General features: G+C 40.5%; 3 protein-coding genes across 6 annotated transcripts; 1 reads left to right on the forward strand and 2 right to left on the reverse strand.

Moving 5' to 3' along the window:
- Window positions 1–262: 262 nt before the first annotated feature.
- On the reverse strand, window positions 263–8,579 carry ddx42 (DEAD-box helicase 42). Its single transcript, XM_004071188.4, has 18 exons — window positions 8,503–8,579; window positions 7,470–7,688; window positions 7,246–7,396; window positions 6,924–6,985; window positions 5,721–5,757; window positions 5,245–5,397; window positions 5,062–5,166; window positions 4,805–4,924; window positions 4,541–4,717; window positions 4,332–4,460; window positions 4,149–4,248; window positions 4,005–4,052; window positions 3,833–3,930; window positions 3,346–3,622; window positions 2,973–3,199; window positions 2,778–2,888; window positions 2,573–2,683; window positions 263–1,292 (listed from the first exon to the last, which is right to left on the reverse strand). Exons 2-18 carry the CDS (start codon window positions 7,679–7,681, stop codon window positions 699–701), a joined length of 2,712 nt encoding a protein of 903 aa, XP_004071236.1. The 5' UTR covers window positions 7,682–7,688; window positions 8,503–8,579; the 3' UTR covers window positions 263–698.
- A 15-nt stretch (window positions 8,580–8,594) lies between these two features.
- On the forward strand, window positions 8,595–15,995 carry strada (STE20-related kinase adaptor alpha). Of its 4 annotated transcripts, XM_023957376.1 has the most exons (13): window positions 8,607–8,720; window positions 9,306–9,357; window positions 9,630–9,687; window positions 10,663–10,691; window positions 11,903–12,005; window positions 12,568–12,689; window positions 12,814–12,922; window positions 13,009–13,132; window positions 13,632–13,803; window positions 13,917–14,021; window positions 14,180–14,433; window positions 14,512–14,554; window positions 14,993–15,995. In XM_023957376.1, the coding sequence occupies exons 1-13, from the start codon at window positions 8,677–8,679 to the stop codon at window positions 15,146–15,148; spliced, it is 1,371 nt and encodes a 456-aa protein (XP_023813144.1). In that variant the 5' UTR covers window positions 8,607–8,676; the 3' UTR covers window positions 15,149–15,995. The 4 variants fall into 4 exon arrangements, with proteins under 4 accessions (XP_023813145.1, XP_023813144.1, XP_023813147.1 ...); XM_023957377.1 differs by lacking the exon at window positions 10,663–10,691 and having other exon boundaries at window positions 8,595–8,720; XM_023957379.1 differs by lacking the exon at window positions 9,306–9,357 and having other exon boundaries at window positions 8,614–8,720.
- On the reverse strand, window positions 15,822–18,028 carry rnf113a (zinc finger protein 183). Its single transcript, NM_001104784.1, is given in 10 exon segments — window positions 15,822–15,974; window positions 16,048–16,154; window positions 16,230–16,323; window positions 16,401–16,490; window positions 16,566–16,672; window positions 16,770–16,879; window positions 16,961–17,068; window positions 17,172–17,267; window positions 17,344–17,423; window positions 17,923–18,028. Coding segments are annotated over 10 exon segments (963 nt in total). The 3' UTR covers window positions 15,822–15,909.
- Between the last annotated feature and the right edge of the window lie 458 nt (window positions 18,029–18,486).

Raw genomic sequence — 18,486 nt, forward strand, 5'->3', positions numbered from 1 at the left:
ACACCAGAATTAAAACAAATTGGCTTTAAATCAGCTAGTTTTCTCCTTTTCAAACATGTTTATTTTTCTCCTCTCAAATAGAAACTCATTTGAATAATTGTTATCAGCAAGTGTATAAATGTTGTTTTTATATGTTTGAAATAAAACTATTTTTTACCTTCCAACCACCTAAAAGCTCCAAGAAAAGTTGGATTAACAAGCAAACAAGGACAAGACCACATGCCATGGGACTAAAATGTAAGACGAGCAACACTGTGTTGTCTTGATATGTGGATTTATTTGTAAATAATATGACTTCAATGAAAACCTCTTAGTAAACCAGCTTTGAAAGCAACACAGGAAATTAGGGGTTCATGAACAAGTGATAACACATGTCAAACTGGATTTTGTTTTTTTTTAATTCACAGACAACATTTTTCATTACAACTCTATTGCTTGACTTACAGTGATAGCAGCCTGGATGGCATATGTACAATGGCTGTCTTGAAGCAGTCATTGGAGCAAACGTGGTTTCAGAGCAAACAGTTAGATCTTAACCAACCTGACGGATTTTTAGGACAAGTTCACTCCATTTCAAGTGAACAGCTCTCTTAGATTTGTGCTTGTGCCAGCATCTGTCCTGCTACAGCTATAAATTTCTTATGGAGCAAATATTTGGTAGCACAAAAATGATATTATAACGTTTGCTAATGCTTTCCTTAGCTGTCCCATCTGCTTTTTCTCCGTTTTGGTGGGTCAGGGACCGCAAAGCTGTCATCTCTGTCCCTTCCTTCTCCGCTCCTCCTGTTTCCTCCATCTCTATCACTCCTGCCGTCTTCTCGATCTCTCTTGCTTCCGTCGCCATTACGGCTGTCGCTGTGGCGGCTGCCGCCGCCGTGGCGATCCCGGTCCCCGTGTCGGTCCCGATCCCTGTCTCCGCGGCGATCCCGATCTCCGTAGCGATCGTCTCCACTATGCCTATCACTTCTGTCGCTGTGGCGATGACTGTCTTCATAGCGCCCCCGCTCCTCCCCGTGTCTGTCTCGCGAGCTCTCCTTTGGGGAGGGGGGTGCCGGGGTGGCGTTGCTGTGCTGTGGACTGCTGGGGATGGGGGGCACCGAGCTCAGGGAGCCGGCACTGGTGAAACCAGCCATGGCAAAGTTGGCCATCTGAGAGCGTTCTGACCCGTTGGCAGCTTCTGTTGGGACGGAGCTCAGGCTGCCGGCGCTGGTCCAGCCGGAGGTGCTGCTGGACTTGGCGCTGAGCTTTGGAGGACCGCTGCATGCAGCTACAAAGTGGCTTTTATACTGAGCCTGGAATAAATAAATAAAAAAACACACCATAAGTGATCAGCTGGGAGGCAAAAGAGAACCAATAAATTCTTTACGTCAAACGTCATTCAAGAGATGTTACTTGAAACCCATGTAACCAATATTTCTTAGTTTAAAACTGTGCGACGTATTTTTAGTTAAAAATGAGACTGCCGAGTGGCTCCCGCTTGCGGCTAAGTTCATACGCAGATTCTCAGAAAACAGAACCGGTCTGTGTTCATTGACTTTTGTTTGTTGCTTTGCACTATGTTCGCTTGTCGTGTGTTTACACGATGACAACAAAAAGATCAAGACATCAAGCTGCCATTGCTGTGTCCCTGAATGAGCAGCATCCGCTAAATGTAAACTCATTAAGTTTCCACTCTTTTCCCAACAGATATGGCGAGTTAGAAAAGAAGTGGGATATAATATTTGGCAAAAATCCCTTATAAAGCTTTCAATTCTTAAGAAGAGGAGCCGTGTCTGTTCTTTTTGAAGGGAACTTGCTTAATGCCGTACGTCCTGCTGTCTGGGAATAAATTACCGGGAAGAGCAGATGATGGCTTTCGGATGTACGGATGTCGCAGACTTGGAGATGAAAGAATTGCAGTATATATGTATGTTTGTGTTTTTGCAGAGGTGTTGAGTTTCTAAAGACAGTATTTTTTGTTACATGTCTACATGTCGCATGCTCCGTTTCTGTCGCTTGTTCTAGTCTAGACCCGCTTGTTGACATTACTGCGGCTGACATTGACACTGCAATAACAGGTCCTGAAAACAGGCTTACAAGTTATGACCAGCCGATGTCCTTCTAGAGCCAGATTTCCTTTTTTTTTTTTGTGTGACTTTAGGGAGCTCCAAAAGATATCTAGAAAACTCTAAAGCCCCAACCATTTTCCTGTATGCCACACGTTTCCGCTAAAGGAATCTAAACCTAAAATTACTTACACTGAATAAGGAAGTAGCATGTGCATATAGCCTAATGTGGTCATTTGTTAGTTGAATGTAAAAGCGAATTTCTAATGAGCTCCAGCTGCTCTGCAGAAAATCTGTCCTAAAAACAAAACAGGCTTTTGGATTTTGGCTGCACAATCATCTTTAAAAGAGCACTGGAAAACAGTTTGACCAAAGAAGAAAAATACAGTTGGGAGTGATTGGGACTGTCTAGAATAATTCCATCCAAATACCAGACCTTTATCTAACTTAAAAGCAAAAAGAAAGCAGACGAAGAGAAATAATTGTGGCACGACACCGATATGTAAAGAACTAAACACGGAGCGTACCTGGAAGGCTTGTTTCAATGCAGACATGCGATCCCCCATAGCTCCGGTGGTTGGTTTGCTGTAACCGTCAAAGCTACTGGCTGAAGGCAAACTGCTGCTGATGCTACGATCCTGCAATGTGACAACATCTCACATTTCTTTCTATCTGATTTTAGAAATATAGATGAAATTATGCAGTTTTCCAAAACAGTGTTTGGTAACTCACAGAGCTCTCAGCTCCCAGTCCTGGTCTCTCTTTGTAGCCGAGGCCACCCCCGCCGATGTTCAGCCTCTTCCCTTTACCCCCCTTAAAGCGGGACTTCCTGAACCAGGGATTCTGGACAAAATCCCAAAAAAGGCTGTGTTAAGAACCAGACCTCCAGCATACAGAACCCTCAGTCCTCGGCTTTGATCATCTCACCTGCATGGCTAAATCCATCAGTTCTTTAGATACCGCTTGGTTTGCTCCTTCCAAATTCCGCACAAGATCTCCAGCAAATGATGTGTCTTTGTTGGTTAGCAGGGTATAGGCCACGCCTTTCTCTCCAGCGCGCCCAGTTCGACCTATCCTGTGTGTGTGAGTGTCGATGTCCCGCGCCACGTCATAGTTCACCACCGTGCGAATGGAGGGAATGTCCAGACCGCGAGCTGGGCACACAAAATGAAGGAATGTAACCACAAAACAATTTCAAGCCCCCCTCCCCTTTTTTAAGATCCCCTTCTTAAATGTAGTACAGATTTAAAAGCAATAAAACGGACACAAAGAAATCACAAAAGTCACTCTCCAAACATACCAGCAACATCAGTGGCCACCAGGATGGGCAAGTTCTTCTTTTTGAAGTCGCTGATGACTTTGTTCCTCTCGCTCTGGTCCATGTCTCCATGCAGGAGGCCAAGGCTGTAACCCTCCTGCGTCAGGTTCGCAGCTAGCTCGTCGCTGTTCGCCTTCTTGGTGACAAAAATGAGGACCGAGCCGGCTGAAGTGAACTCGACCAACCGCCGAGTCAGCCAAGCCCATTTGTCTGACCCACTGAGGAGTATTTCCACAACCTGAGTCACGTCTTCGTTGGCCTTGTTGGGGGAGGAGAGGGAAGTACAAAAAAAGCTTTTTTTGTGTTTATTTCAGACAATCTGCATTTGCTCCAAAATATATTTTTACTTTTTTTTTTTTATTTAAGTCATCAACTTAACATGAACACTTTTAGACAAGCAGCAAATTGTCTGTGTGTCTAAACATAAAATATGGTTAAACGTAAAATATTTGTGGAAAAACGTGGCTACCTCTCCGATGTCTCCCTGTACCACACGAATAGGATCCACTAAAATGTCCCTCGCCAATCTCTCAATCTTCTTTCGAAATGTAGCGCTGAACAGAAGGGCTGCGAGGGAAGTTCGGTCTATTAAATAATGCAATTTATATCAAAAATGTATAAAAAAAAGGGAAATCACATACTCTGCCTGTCGGGACGAACGTGACTTGCAATGGATCTGACCTGATATTCTAAAAGGCAAATCCAAAATTTATGTTACTCATTTAAATGAAAACACTCAAATTGTAAACAGAATTTTCGTTAAAACATTGAAAATGTCAGCCCACCAAAGCCCATATCAAACATCCGGTCAGCTTCATCAAACACCAGGTATGTCACTCTCTGAAGGGACGTTGCTTTCTTTTTCACATGGTCGATCAGACGTCCCTGTAGAAATGCACATGAGAGAAAACCCGTCGTTTCCGCAAGAACTGAGAGGTTTTTACACAAATCCGGAACAAGTTACTTACTGGAGTGCACACGACAATCTCTGCTCCCTCCTGAAGGGCCTTAGCCTGCTCCCACATGCTGCCTCCTCCATAAACAGCCACGGAACGCAACGAGTAAGCTTTTCCAAAACGCTTACATTCGGCATGGATCTAGGAAACGCAGTTGGATAATCAATGAGTCCGCCACCTTCAGAGGAAATCTTTTAAAATCGTCTGATCTGATCGCTTACCTGCTGACAAAGCTCTCTCGTGGGGCAAACAATGACTGCGATGGGTCCCTCTCCAGGTTCCAGTTCCTTCTGATCCATGATGTGGACCAGCATGGGCCAGATAAACGCTGCCGTTTTACCGCTGCCGGTTTTGGCAATCCCAATCATGTCCCGTCCGGACAGAGCAATCGGCACACCCTGGAACCAGATCAGAGCCAGGAGTCCGCATGCAGCTATTCTAGAAGACATTTTCAGCTGCACGTCTTTTGTAAAGTTGCACAGTACCTGACACTGAATCGGTGTGGGTTGAGTGTACTCAGACTTTCGAATTTGGTGCATCAACTGCTCATCAAAACCAAAGTGGGCAAAGCTGGTACATAACTTTGGTGGAGCAGCGCCAGATACCTTATTTAGAAAAGGAAAGAGCAAACATGGAGAAAAGACAAAAACCCACCATGTTGGCGCAAACATATAAGGATCATCATTTAAGATTTTACAAACAAGAGGTTTATTTCAGGTTTTAAAGTGACTGATGTACTTACTCGCAGGTTAAGTTTCTGCCTTAATTCAACCACTTGACTTCCAGTGAGGCTACTGAGCTCCTCGTGCTCATTGTAAAAGTTTTTCTCAAATGGAGGGTAATCTATCTGCAAAGAAAGAAAAAGCAGCAAAATCAGAAAACAAAAATCCGGTAGACAACGCACATGGACAACATGAAGCTGTACCTCTGAGTGGTCGATAGGAGGAAGCGGCAGGATGATTTTTTTAGTAGTGGAGGGAATTGGGTTTCCATCACTGTCATAGTCGATATTTTCCTCTTCTTCTTCTTGGGTTAGCCCTGCTGTGGGATTCTCTGCCATGTAGCGGAAGTAGGCTTCCTGCAGAGAGTTCACACAGCCATGTGAAAAGGTGAGTTTGCAGCGACATTCTAAAGGCTCCCCAAATTCTTTTATTAGTATATAAAAACATCACTGTTTAACTGGTAAATATTCAAGTCGGAAGCAGTCATTTAGCTTACAAACAGTCTACATTTTAGTGGGGAAAAAAACATTGAAAAATGACTTTAAAACAGTCGTTCTTATTGCATTCTTCAAGGCTAAAGTGGGGAGAGCGGGGCAGTTGATAAGATCAGCCAGCGTAGATGGACAACCAACGTGAGCGGCAGTGTGATGGATTAAAAAACGTTGATGGCATCACTCACTTGCTCATCTTCTTCCTCAATGTCATCACGTATACCCCTGCAATGAAAAGCGGAGAAAAAAAACTTCCCTGCGGCTTGTTCATACACCAAAGGAAGCCCACACCCCACCACAGCTAAAACGAGTCAGCTTACCTGAGTTGAGCCACATGTCAAAAAGCATAGATTTTTCACAGTAGTGGCTGTGAAACCTTAGTAACTGACATTTTAAAGTGTGGGCAGGAGGTGGGTTAAAAAAATATGTTTTACGTATTTGTATTAACGCTCTCAATTTTATTACGTTTTTATGGCGTAAAATCAAATATTTGGAACGTCAACTTTTTTGATTGGATTGCATCTTAATCACAAGCTAAAAACAATAATTTTAGAAGTCATTTTTACAAAAGAAAACATAACCACAAACGTCTTTAACTTACATTTAGATTGATGTTTAATAGGATCATAAGCACCTTTTAAAAATAAACACTTTCTGCAGTAAACAAGTAAACAAGAATCTGCGTGCTTGTCTCTCTGATCAAACAAATTAAAGACACAGAGGAAAGGGTATAAAAAAGATTTTTTCAGAGTGAATTGAATTGAATTTGAATTGGTCACTAGATATTTTCTCCAAAATCAGATCTTGTCTCTTTCCGGTGTGCTCACCTGCAGCTTTACTAATCTTTAGCAACTGTCCAGAGACAGAGCAGTGTCAACCTTGGTTGCATTTCTTTCCACGACAGTCCTATGAAAGGGCTTAAAACTGAGTATTGTAGTAACTACACTTTTCCAAATATCTGTTTATTTGAGTTTAGAGATCACATTTTTTTGTAGCTATAAACTAAATTGACTAACATTTTATTTCCTTCCTTTTAGTGATGAAATTGACTTTTAAACGCAGGAAATACTGGTGTGTTGTTTTGAACTATTTTATCTTTCAGATTTCTAGTGTTACAAAACTAAATGTTTTGTTTAAGGCATCAAGTTTTCAAACTTTTTAACTTGGACTGCAAATAAAAAAAACATAAAAAATAGGATTTTACAGTTATATTAATAAACAGCTAGAAATATACAATTAATTTTGCGTTAGCTACAGAGGTTATGCGATTAGTCACGATTAAAAATGTGCATCAATTGACAGCACGTGTGTTTTTGTATGTATGAATGCTCATGCAGAACGTGCACGTGTTTACATATGTCTGTATGCTTAAATAAATAGCTGAGTCTTACTTGTTTGCCTTCTTCTCTTTCTCCTTCTCCTCCAGTTTCTGCATGTCTTGAGCTGCTTGGCTCTGTGACCAAAAAAACAACAACAAATTTTACTTTCACATGATAATACAATTAAAAACACGTTCTTGGACCCCCAAGACACAGTTATTTGTAGGTTGTTGGGAAAAATAGCTTAAAAATAGCTTTAAAAAAAACTGTTTTATGGTCAAACTCGTAGATTTTGTGGCTCTACATTAAGGAAGGCTTTAGGCATTTTAATGTAGACTCAGTGCTGATTTGACATTAGCGGATCAGTAACGTTTCAGCGCAATTTTCATCTCACCTCAACCTCTGCCATAAAGGCATCCAACGGGTCATCTTCACTGTCCGAGCCTCCGCCTGCCTTCATCTGCTGCCGTGTTGGGGAATTTTCGGCTGGAATGTAAGGCAGATCCACATTGCTACTGGACTCTTCTTCGTCATCTTCAAAATACCTAGAGTGGAAAGATAAACAAACCTAAAGTACAGCTGATATCCGCACAGTTAAAGGAGATGCACTTCACTTACGCATTTTCCTCGTCAAAATTGGCTCGTTTAGTCCCTATTTTGTAGAATGACGGAAGCTGCTGGCCTTTCCCATATCCCCCAGTCGATCCAGCGCCCCCAAATGTTGTGTGAGATTTGTGAGGAAGGCTGGACTCCTCTTTCTTCCCTGCCAGGGAAAAGCCTCCAAAACCAAACCCCCGCTTCACACCCGAACCACCTTTATTCCAGTTCATAGCTTTCCTGTAAATAAAACAACAAAACATGTTGGTTTGATAAATATTACTTGACAAGACTTGCATTATCTGGATGAGCAGAATCTTTAAATATGTCCAAATATGTTTAGTTAAAATAACATAAAATCATGTAAGAAAATATGTTCATTCTGTTTTTATTTTGGCAAGGAACAGCATTCTCATTAATAATAAAAGCGCCGAGTTTTATCCCACATCTACTTTGCCAAAAATCCTGCTCCACGCTTGCTGCTGTTTTTTTTTTTTTTTTTTGTGTGCTCTTTTGGGGGGGTATTTAACAATACATAATGTATTTATTCATTAGGACTAAATCATTTACAATTTCTCCAATTTTATTTACTTGCGTGAGACTATATCACATTTTTGCTGTCACTTGTGTAACAAAGAAAGCCATCAACAATGTACAGATCAACAAGGTATCGTTCGTATGTGGGCCGCCTAACCCTGCGTGTTTTTATATTCCCCGGGCTAGCCTAGGCTAACGTGACATCGTTCTCGTAAAAATAAGCAATTATATAACAACAATAATTTTAAATTACAATATTTTAGAGCAGATACATTCTTGCCAGTTAAACCTTACTATTGTTTAACATTGCAACATTTAAAGTAGACAACTATTTAGAATGTGACAGAATTAGCTTAAGAGGTAGCTAACTTAAGGCCGCTGCGAGGCCGAGACGAAAGTGCAAAAACATTCCAACGCTGATAAACGAACTTAGTTTATATTTTGGAGGACAAAATCATTTTTGAATGTATGAATGCATCACAAATGTGTTAAAAACGAACAAAACACACATATTTACCTGTTTAAGTGACAAAAAAAGCTTCCACTAAAATCAGGGATGCTTGCGTCATCAAAGGGCGTCCACTTTTCAATGTGGGCGGGTCGTCGAAGGGGCGCGACTCGGTGACCAATCGAGGAAAAAACATCCCGCCAGTAAGGATGAATTTGTGAAGACGACAAAAAAGACGGATTTATGATAGTCTCACTTTTCCAAGCATCAATTTATGCATTCAAACCGTAAGTTGTAAATGCAGAAACGGTCTACCACACCACTGTTGTCGCTACTTTAGCTAAGCTGACGTCGATTAGCCTTCGTTCTCCATGGCTAAGAGAGAGTCTTGTTCACTGACTGAGCAAATCGACACTCAAGTCTTTGCACGTTGCTTTATTTTAATTTTTATTATTATTATTTTACTCTGTCTGACGTTGAACATTGGTATTTTTTTGTTACATTAGTAGGATTAATTTAAACATGGCTGTGTTTGGCCTAAATTATCAAACTTTCTGATGAGCTGTAATCATAAAGTCATTACTGCTAGACTAATTTGCTGTTTTAGAAGTAGAAAGTTGGTAACATTTAGTTTTTGTTTGCTTTGTGAGCCATTTGGTTCAATGTTGCAAAACCAAAACATGGCCCAATGAGTTTGGAGTAAATGTTTATAACTGGCGCCTCACAGCTTATTATGGATTTCTTAATTTTGTTGTCAAGGATTTTTAAAGAACTGCTTAGTCTTAATAATTATTTCGTTACTTTTGCGTAAACATAAAGATAGTGGAGCAAACACAAAAATCTTCAATGTGTTTCTGGCTCTTTCTTTGAAGAGAAACCTCACCTACACTAACTGCAAACTCAGGAGGATCCATGTCTTTTCTTGTAAGTGTTTTCTTTAATTGTGGATTTGATTTTTTTCAAATAAATAAATGTAAAACAAAATCTAGACATCCCCAGTTTTCATAGAAGGATGGATTCCTCAAAAGTTAAACAAGATGAATTAAAGTACTTCACTTCCCTTACAATGTTACTGTTATGTTTTTGCAATTGTAGTTAATGGCATATTTATGTTTATATTTCATCTAATATTTTCATATTCTTGTTTGCATTTCTTTCCTTTTTCATGCTCATTGTTAACCTTCTGTGTTTGTCAGCGCTGGGTATCTGAGAAATTGAGCGTGGAGAGTCTACGGGATTTGGAGTTATTTCGAGGTGAGATTCAAGCTGAAAGAATTCATAAACACAAGATCCAGAACTTTCAAAAATAATCAAGAAAAAAAAAACAACATTTTGTAATCAAGTCCGCTTATCTCTAAGTTTGAAGTGTAAAATCATGTTGAAATGGTTTATTGTTTTTTTTTTAATAATTCTTTAATAGATTAAATTCTGACACAAAAGCAAACAAATGCTGCCCTGCTTTCCTGCATCTTTTGCGCAGTTAATGCAGCAGATCATTATTTAAAAAAAAACAAAATATATATATATATACTCTACAGATTTTACCTGCTCCCTAAATGAACTTGCTTTGAACACAGGGACTGGTTTGTGTTCACATTTCTGTCATTGTTTTTTGACCTGTATTTATTACATATTGAAAGGCAGATTTATAGTCAATACGTTTATGGATTGCTGATATTCATTCTTTGGCCAGCCCCTTTATTTGACTGCTCAGTACCACGCTGACTTTTTTCTCGTAAATGACGCATCAGATTGATCTCACGCCGGGGGAAAACCACATAAAACTGTTGAAATGATAAAGGATTCTGGGGAAGAAAGGGGTTCTGACGCACAGAAAAGGTGTACTTTGCTCTGCTAACATTGCGATTTTGTGTTAAATGCTTCAGTTCATCAAACTTTCATTGTCAGCTATTTTTCTATAGTTTCTCATTTCTGAGTTTCTATAGTTAAATATGTTTGTTTGTAGCTTCTTTTCACTGTTTAGTTTTCATCGTTTATCTGTGTTGCCTATTTCTCCAGTATAATTTTTTGTCTCGAGTTGGTTATCAGTGTTTTCCTTGGTTGTCTTGCTTTAAATTTTCTGGGGTAAATAAATATTAAATTGAGGATGTCAAGCCGATAGATATCTGAACAAAATGCAGTGTTTCGTACTGTTAGATTTTGCATCATGCGCCAAAATTCCCTCCCTTTATTGTGTTTTATGTTATTGACGCAATGTTTCTACCCCAGAGCAAGCTCAGGGAGTCTCTCCCAGGAAAGTAAGTGTGGTGGTCCTGTCATCGTCATCTCCATGTGCATTTTGTGTATGTGCATGCATGCAGGACACAGCTTTACACACTCATTTACCTAGAAAAGCTGAAGCTTCGTCCTCGGCTTTGCACATCCATGCATGAGCGTGTGGTTGATGACACGGGCCTCACATGTTTGTAGATTCGACAGCACTCAGCAAAGCTCGTCAGTCCAGTTTGGTCTCACCGGATTTGCCTCCAGCAGCTTTTAGTGGTTTGTGTGCCGCTGCTGCGCTCCGGGCCCCTGCTCTGCTTTGGGTTTTGGGTTTTTGTTGGTGGTTCCACTAAAAACGTCGACCTGTTCAGGATGTTTGGTGAACCGTTTTTACATGTTGGTGCTCTCTGATTGATCTAATATGGAGCTGTCTGTAGATGAATGGCATCCTGTGCATTCAACATTCATGGCATCCCATTCCAAGTCCGACCACAGAGGACCTGTTTTTGGACTTCAAGTCATTGGACAGCCTCCAGAAACTTCTTTTCAGCTGTGGCTGCCATAGCATGTTTGACTTCTTTTTTTCTCTTACAACAGTTTTAACCCAGATAAAATTTCTCCTGCTTCAATCAAAACCTTAAGAGTCAATGCAAACAAATGGAACATCTTAAACTGGTTTTTTTATTGGGAAATTGCAGCTTTTGGTTTCCGTTGTTTAGGTTTGCTCTGATTTTTCTGTTTCTTGGTTTCGGCCGTCATGGAGCAAACCCAGATCGTCATCCGTTTTGCTCTCACTTGCCTTGGTATTTCCATCATCTTTAATTGTCTCAGCCAAAATAAAGGTTTCTCTAAATGTCTTTGTGATGCAAAAGCTTCTCATCATTTTCTAAGCAAATTGAGGTGCTATTTTGATTTGTACTAGACGTGCCTCATTTTTATCCGGTTTTTTAATGTTATGCTGTATAAAAAAACACAATTATGAGTAAGCACAAATCAGTGTGTCACAAACCGTGACACTGAATTATTTGCAGTCAGTGAGATATATGTATAAATAAATAGAATTTCTGTTGGTTGTGGTTTGTCTGTAGGCCTTGGACATGTTTGCAAAAAACACCAGTGTTTTGTTTTGTTTTGATTTTACACTGAACCTATTTTGGGTTTGTTTATCAAATTAAAAACTTCTCCTATAAAATCCTTGGCAGATGATGCCATCGTAAGAGCTGTATTCTTTCCTCTCGGTGTCCAGGCCCATGAGGACAGTCGGGACAGTTTGACGCCTCGCCCCCATCGAGACGCCATGGGCAGCTTCCTTCCTGACAGCAACTTATACCAGCTGCTTGCTGTTCTTGGTAAGTCTATGTTTTTTTATTTTGTCTACCCTCCCATCTCCTACAGCTAAAAGATTGTATCTAAATCCTAAAATGTGTAGATTTTGAAGTATTGGGGTTTTCATATACTTGTTAGAGTTTATTGTTTGGAGCTTTTCTGTGTTCAACTGTTCCATGGTGGCATTAAAGTACCACTCCGATAATCCTCTGGTCTATTTTTCAAAAGCGTTTCTAGTGGTCTTTTGATTAAAATTATGCAGTTTTAACCAAAATCTTAAAGCCTGTGTCGTTTTCTTGGACATAGTTTCTGCAGATCGGCAAGGGTTCATCCGAAATTCATGACGCCTGTGGGCCGCCAAGTGTATTTTCTACATCTCAGATATGCAATTTTACCAAAAGCATCTTTTCATCTGCTCCTGATTTACAATGATTTGAATAAAAAAACATTTAGAAATGCAATTTGAATCCTGATTTTCTTCACATATGTCCTCCATCATCAGAAAAATGCCAGAAGAACATGTTAAGATGACCAAAAACAGAATTTTCAAGGGAGGATACAAGATGAACTCTGTCTTTGTTTTAGGGAAGGGATTAGATAATCTGATGACCGTAAATCTCGCCCGATATAAAGCCACAGGGGAGCATGTTGCCATTCGACGAATCGACCTTGAGTCGTGCACTAATGACATGGTTACCTACCTGCAGGTGAGGAGTCCTACTCTTTCATCTGTAGGTTACGCTTTCTTCTCGTCATTTCATTGTCCATCGTTTCTGTTTTTACCAATGTCATTGAAAAAATGTTTGACGTTTCGATTCCTCTACCCATCAGAGTGAACTCCACGTGTCAAAGTTGTTTCATCATCCCAGTATTCTGCCCTACAAGAGCGTCTTCATAGCTGAGAATGAGCTGTGGGTCATCACTCCCTTCATGGCTTATGGTATGGATCACGCCGGCTCCTTGCTTATTAGGGATTGAACCTTCTAGAAGAAGGGGCTCGTCTTCTCATAGTGTTGGATCTTGCAGGGTCGGCAAGAGATCTCATCTGTTCAAACTTTGTTGATGGTATGAGCGAGCTGACCATCGCCTACATTCTGCACGGCATGCTAAAAGCGCTGGAGTACATCCACCACATGGGATACGTGCACAGGTACGCCCGCAGTGACAATGTGACGCCATTTAACATACATTTTCCAAATTAAAAAAAAAAATCACTGTTAAAAGAGGCTAAAAAAAAAAGGTGTTAAAAATTGGTTTAAATGATTGAATGATCAATCTTCTTTAAAGTGGGATGAGACTCATTTTAAATGTTTAAATGTTTTGTAAGTACAACAAATTGAGCTTAGAAATGTTATGGAAAATGTTATGGAATTTAATAAAAAGACAAAAACTTGGTTGATTTGAAACAGCTCTGTAATTTCAGTTGAAAAAAAACACTAAGGTGACGTAAAATTACCAGCAAACAAAACAGAAATCAGTCGGTAAATCTGATCAAAACCCAAAAGAAAGTGTTCTGATAAATATTTGAGCTCCAAGAAAATCTTGGTGTATTAGTTTTTGACTTTTTACTGTAATTGCAACAGTAATGTTCAAACATCTTGTTTATTTAAAGAAGAGGGTGTAATGGTTTTCCCCCTCTTGTCATGCAGGAGCGTGAAGGCCAGTCACGTTTTGATCTCTGCTGACGGACAGGTCTGCATGTCGGGCCTGAGGAGCATTTTCAGTTTGATCCGTCACGGACAAAGAGCAAAAGTGGTCCACGACTTCCCCCAGTTCAGCATCAAAGTGCTTCCATGGCTCAGCCCAGAGGTTCTGCAACAGGTATTTCCTCCCCGCTGCACTCCCACAATCCACTGTGTTTTTACTGCAGAGCTTAAAGACTGCCTTTGATGCAAAGCTGTAAAGATAAGTGACTTGTATTTTTTTTTTTTCAGAATCTGCAGGGCTATGACTCTCGATCAGACATCTACAGCCTCGGTATCACAGCCTGCGAGTTGGCCAATGGACATGTGCCTTTTAAAGACATGCCAGCCACTCAGGTGAGCAAAAACCAATCATTTCTTTAACTGCTTCTAGCACATGTTTGTTTTGGATTTAGTTGTTTTTTCTTCCTAAATTGCTTTTTAAATTAAACTTTGGGGATTTATCTTAAAACCTCATGTTGCCTTTAAATGATGAACACATTGGTCCCGCACAGATGTTACTGGAAAAACTCAACGGAACAGTTCCATGTTTACTGGACACGACCACCATTCCCCCGGAGGAGCTGTCACTCAAGCCGTCCCGCTCTGGGGCCGATTCTGGGATCTGTGAGGGGCCCGGAGCAGGAGGGGCCCGGCACTCCAACGGAGAACCGTCTTCCTCGTCAGGAGGTCACCCGTACAACCGGACCTTCTCCCCACAGTTCCACCACTTTGTGGAGGTCTGTCTACAGCGGGATCCAGAGAAAAGGTCGGCTGCTTTTCACGCAGGCTTCAAGATGTTTGTGCGAACGGGATTTAGTTTGATACCTTCTTGTTTTTTCTGCAGACCCTCTGCCACCACCCTAAGCGGGCATCCGTTTTTCAAACAGGTATGTAAAGTTTTTTTTGTGTAACTCTGACATCTTCAGTTGTATTGAAAGCAGACATGGCAGGAGATTGTGATCTTCAAACATCAATGTTGATATTAGATTTTCAAATAACTCCTTTTAATAGGAAACTGCTATTTTATATTTTAGAGTTTGTGAAAACATTTAAAAAAAACTTTTTGACTTTAATCCAAACAGTTTTAATGTTTTTTTTCTCTCCAATAATACATAATGTTTTCTGCTATTCTCGTCACCTAGTACATTGCTTTAATCGTATGTATTAAATGTAATAGAAACTGTAACTTAAGGTCAGATGAGATGGTAAAACTTGTGAACAGATGCTGAAAAATAACCTTTAGAAGGTCTGCAGTTCATCCTGAGCTGGGATTCTCAAAGTAAAAGAAAAGAAAACGTGAGTCCTTCATCCAGTGTTGTTTCCAGATGAAACGGCGGCCCTCTGAAGCGCTCCCCGAGCTGCTGCAGCCCGTGTCGCCCATCACCAGCTTCGAGGGCTCTCAGCCGCAGGACTCGCCCTCCGCTCTGGCACGCTTAGAATCGAGTCTGAGCCACCTGGATGTGGACGACTGGGATTTCTGACAGGAAGACTTGGTGGGAAAGCTAGCATAAGATTGTATTGAGAGACTCCAGCCAGTCAGTCAGGATGGGATTGGTTTTAAGTCTTGGTGAATATAACAAGCATCCACCAAAAAGGAGCTGATGTCGAAAAGCCTTCGGCCATCTTGCCTGTCTGTTTTGTGTCACTCATGCTTTTAATCTCTAGAAACGTACCATTTCCTGTACTTCACTGTTCTCTTACCCGTTTGCAGATTGTACACTACAAGCCAAAAAAAAAAAAACTTAACAGTTGTTTTCTGTGGCTATTCTTAGTTGTCCAGTTTGGGCTTTTGGATCTAAAGAAACATGAAGCTGCTACTAAATTTTCTGAGTGAACGTCCTACCTCTTTCCACATGACGTGGCCCAGCAGGTCAGAGACCCCCCCCATTTTCAGTGTTTGGATGGAGTCTCCATGCTGAATTGAAGCTATAACGAACCATGTTTGTCCCAAACTTCACCTGAACAATAAGCGTATTCCTTTTTGGCTCGTGATCCTGACTCAAATCCGCCTGCAAGCATCTGTATCCGGTTTGTAAATTCAACCTTAAAAGTCTATATGTTTAAATTGAATTGAATGTATTCTGGGTGTATCTTGATTCTTGTTTAGTCTGCATGTGGATTTGAGGGTAAGAGTTTAAGGCTGCATTAGGATTCTTTCAGAAAGCTAACAACGACTGAAGCATCCAATAATCAAAAACAGCTTTTATTCAAACTTTAAACAGGAGACAAAGATGTTCAGATGCTAATCCTCGTCTGATGGAGGTTGGTCTTGCGCAGCGTAATGTTTCTCCAGCTTGGCCATCAACTCTGAAATAAACGAAGAATAAAAGCATTGAGTTGTATTCAGTGCATCCTTTGTTTTGGGGGATGGACTGCTCACCTTTGGCCGGGTTGAAGACGCCGTTGGTTTGAGTATTGCACACATAGCAACGCTTCGATTTGCGATAATGCTGAAGGGCGCAGGCCTCACAAAAATAGTGCTTACACCTAAGAGACATTGAACTGGTCAAGACTGCAACCCAAATGCTTTACGGCACTGGAGCAAAACGGTTGAAGACGTACTTTGTGACGATGGGATTCTTGTACGACTCTCGGCAGATAAAGCACTTGAAGGGGACGTCCTCATCATCGCTGCTCACTTCATAATTCTCTTCATCTTCATAGGAAACACTTTGTTGGGGAAAATGTCCAAGTGCATATATTCACGAGTTTGAAACCAGCATATTAACTCACCATTTGCTCCATATCTGCCCTCCTCCAGCTCCCTCTCAATCTGCCAGCCGTGCTTATAGTCTGATCTATCGTGAAGGAACTTGCAGCTGTCTGATAAGGGAAAAAAAAAAAGAGTTGAAATAGAAATCAAGCAGCATACTTGAGTTATTCAAGTTCTACACGTACCTCCAAAACCACAAAAACCCGTCTCTTTGTAGTCTTTGCAGATGTCAGGCTGATAATCCCACCGAACGGTGGCCCTCAGATGTTCAGGGGCTCTGATTGGTCCTTTTCTGTCAGTATTTGAGAAGATGTTTTATCTTTCAAGCTCCTGAAGCCTCTTTTTTTTTTTTTTTTGAATGAAGCTGGGATGAAAATCATTCGCCTCACCTGACCATTCCAGAGGAGGCGTTGCCCATGCTGGTATCTTTAGGCTTGATGAATTTCTGGTAGTTGTTGATGCCACGATATATTTTATCATCCTCTTTACCTGTTAACTCCTACTTAAACAACAAAGAAAGAAATGAATGCATTTTTGAAGACATGAAAAAGGATTAAATGTATGGTAAGATGGTTCCTACCTCTTGGATTTTCTGACTTCTCTCAAAAATAGCTTGAGCGTCTTTGTCTTTTTCCGTGTCCAGCTCGTACGTGGCTGTTGCGCCCATGTCTTCAGGTCCCTCAGGTTTCTTGTTTTTAAAAATAGAGTAGGCAAAAAAATACCTTTAGAAAATTCAGTAAAATTTATTTATTAATTTTTTTCTATACAAACAAGACTTGGCCATGACTGACGGCTGATCGGCTGGATTTGTAAGCAACTGTGATCTTTCCCTCGTTATCATCTTCACTGTCACTTGAAGAAACTGCATCTCTTTCCACTTTTTTGGTCTGCAATCAAAAGAAAAGTGACTGTCTTGTTTCCTGGTGACATTGTAGCGTTACAGCATCTTTCACTGTTAAGTACCCTTTGGATCATGGGGTTGACGCGACCCTCTTTCTTATCTCTTCTCACCACGACGCTCTGCTCCTCCTCACTGTTGGCATCTGAAAATAATAATGAAAAAGGTGTTTTATTGATGGTGGAAAGGGTTCATCAAGTGCAGCCATATTTCTGTTCATCTTTATAAAAAGTAATAAGGGGAATTATTTCTAACAAAAAGACAGTCTACCTTAACAAACATCATATATGAGTGGAATACTGGAAAACAAAGATGCTTACTTGGTTAAAAAAACTTCATTGGGTTTAGCTATTTGTTTACCCTGAAGTCTGTGATGTTTACAGATAAAAGTACACAAAAACAGGGTTGGAGCGATTACCACACCATCGCACGGCGACAAAACCGTGAAGGCGGAGTTATCAGTGCGTTGAGCACCTACAGCTACTCTGACTATACGAACAAACTCTGATTTACAGTCAAGACTAAGCTAGCTTAGTTAGCACTAGTTTAACTGTCACTGAAACAATCGTCCACTATTTCATCCTTTACCACACCACATACCAACCGATTAGATTCGCTAACATAAGATAAAATAAACGGACTACCTTTGTCACTGTCGCTTGCTTTTCTCTTGCGCCCGCAAAACTTTTTTGCAGATTTCTTGAACAAAAATGTACAAGACTGCGCTTTTGGTTCCTCTGAGTCCGCCATCTCACCGGCAGTTTACAAGTGTTGGTTACAGCGACAGCGCCCCCTGGTGTTCAGGAGGCCGATGTGATTAACGATTTAGAGCGCAACCAAAGTGAGGATTTAGGGGGGGTTTTGTTTTTGGTTTCAAACTGTAAAGATAAACAAGGTTAATTTGAATACTTTTAGACGGATTTTTTCATCATTTTTAATTAATGGACAGACTCTAAAGGGAGAACAATTAAAGACAAGTCACATAATTATATGTGTGATGCACCAAAACCTCAAGCCTTCACAGTATTAGTTGTGAAATGGAAAGAAATACAGCAAGCAGCAAAGGAGAGGAGGCCCACGCTAATTACAAATCATATCATTAAACTGACGCTTACTGACCAATTTTTTATTTAAATAAGTGACATTAGTAAGCTTAAGGACTAACTAAAAGTTTGTGTTTGAGCAGTTTTTATTATTAAACAGATATA

This window comes from Oryzias latipes, chromosome 8, assembly GCF_002234675.1.
Source record: "Oryzias latipes chromosome 8, ASM223467v1".
NCBI lineage: Eukaryota > Metazoa > Chordata > Actinopteri > Beloniformes > Adrianichthyidae > Oryzias > Oryzias latipes.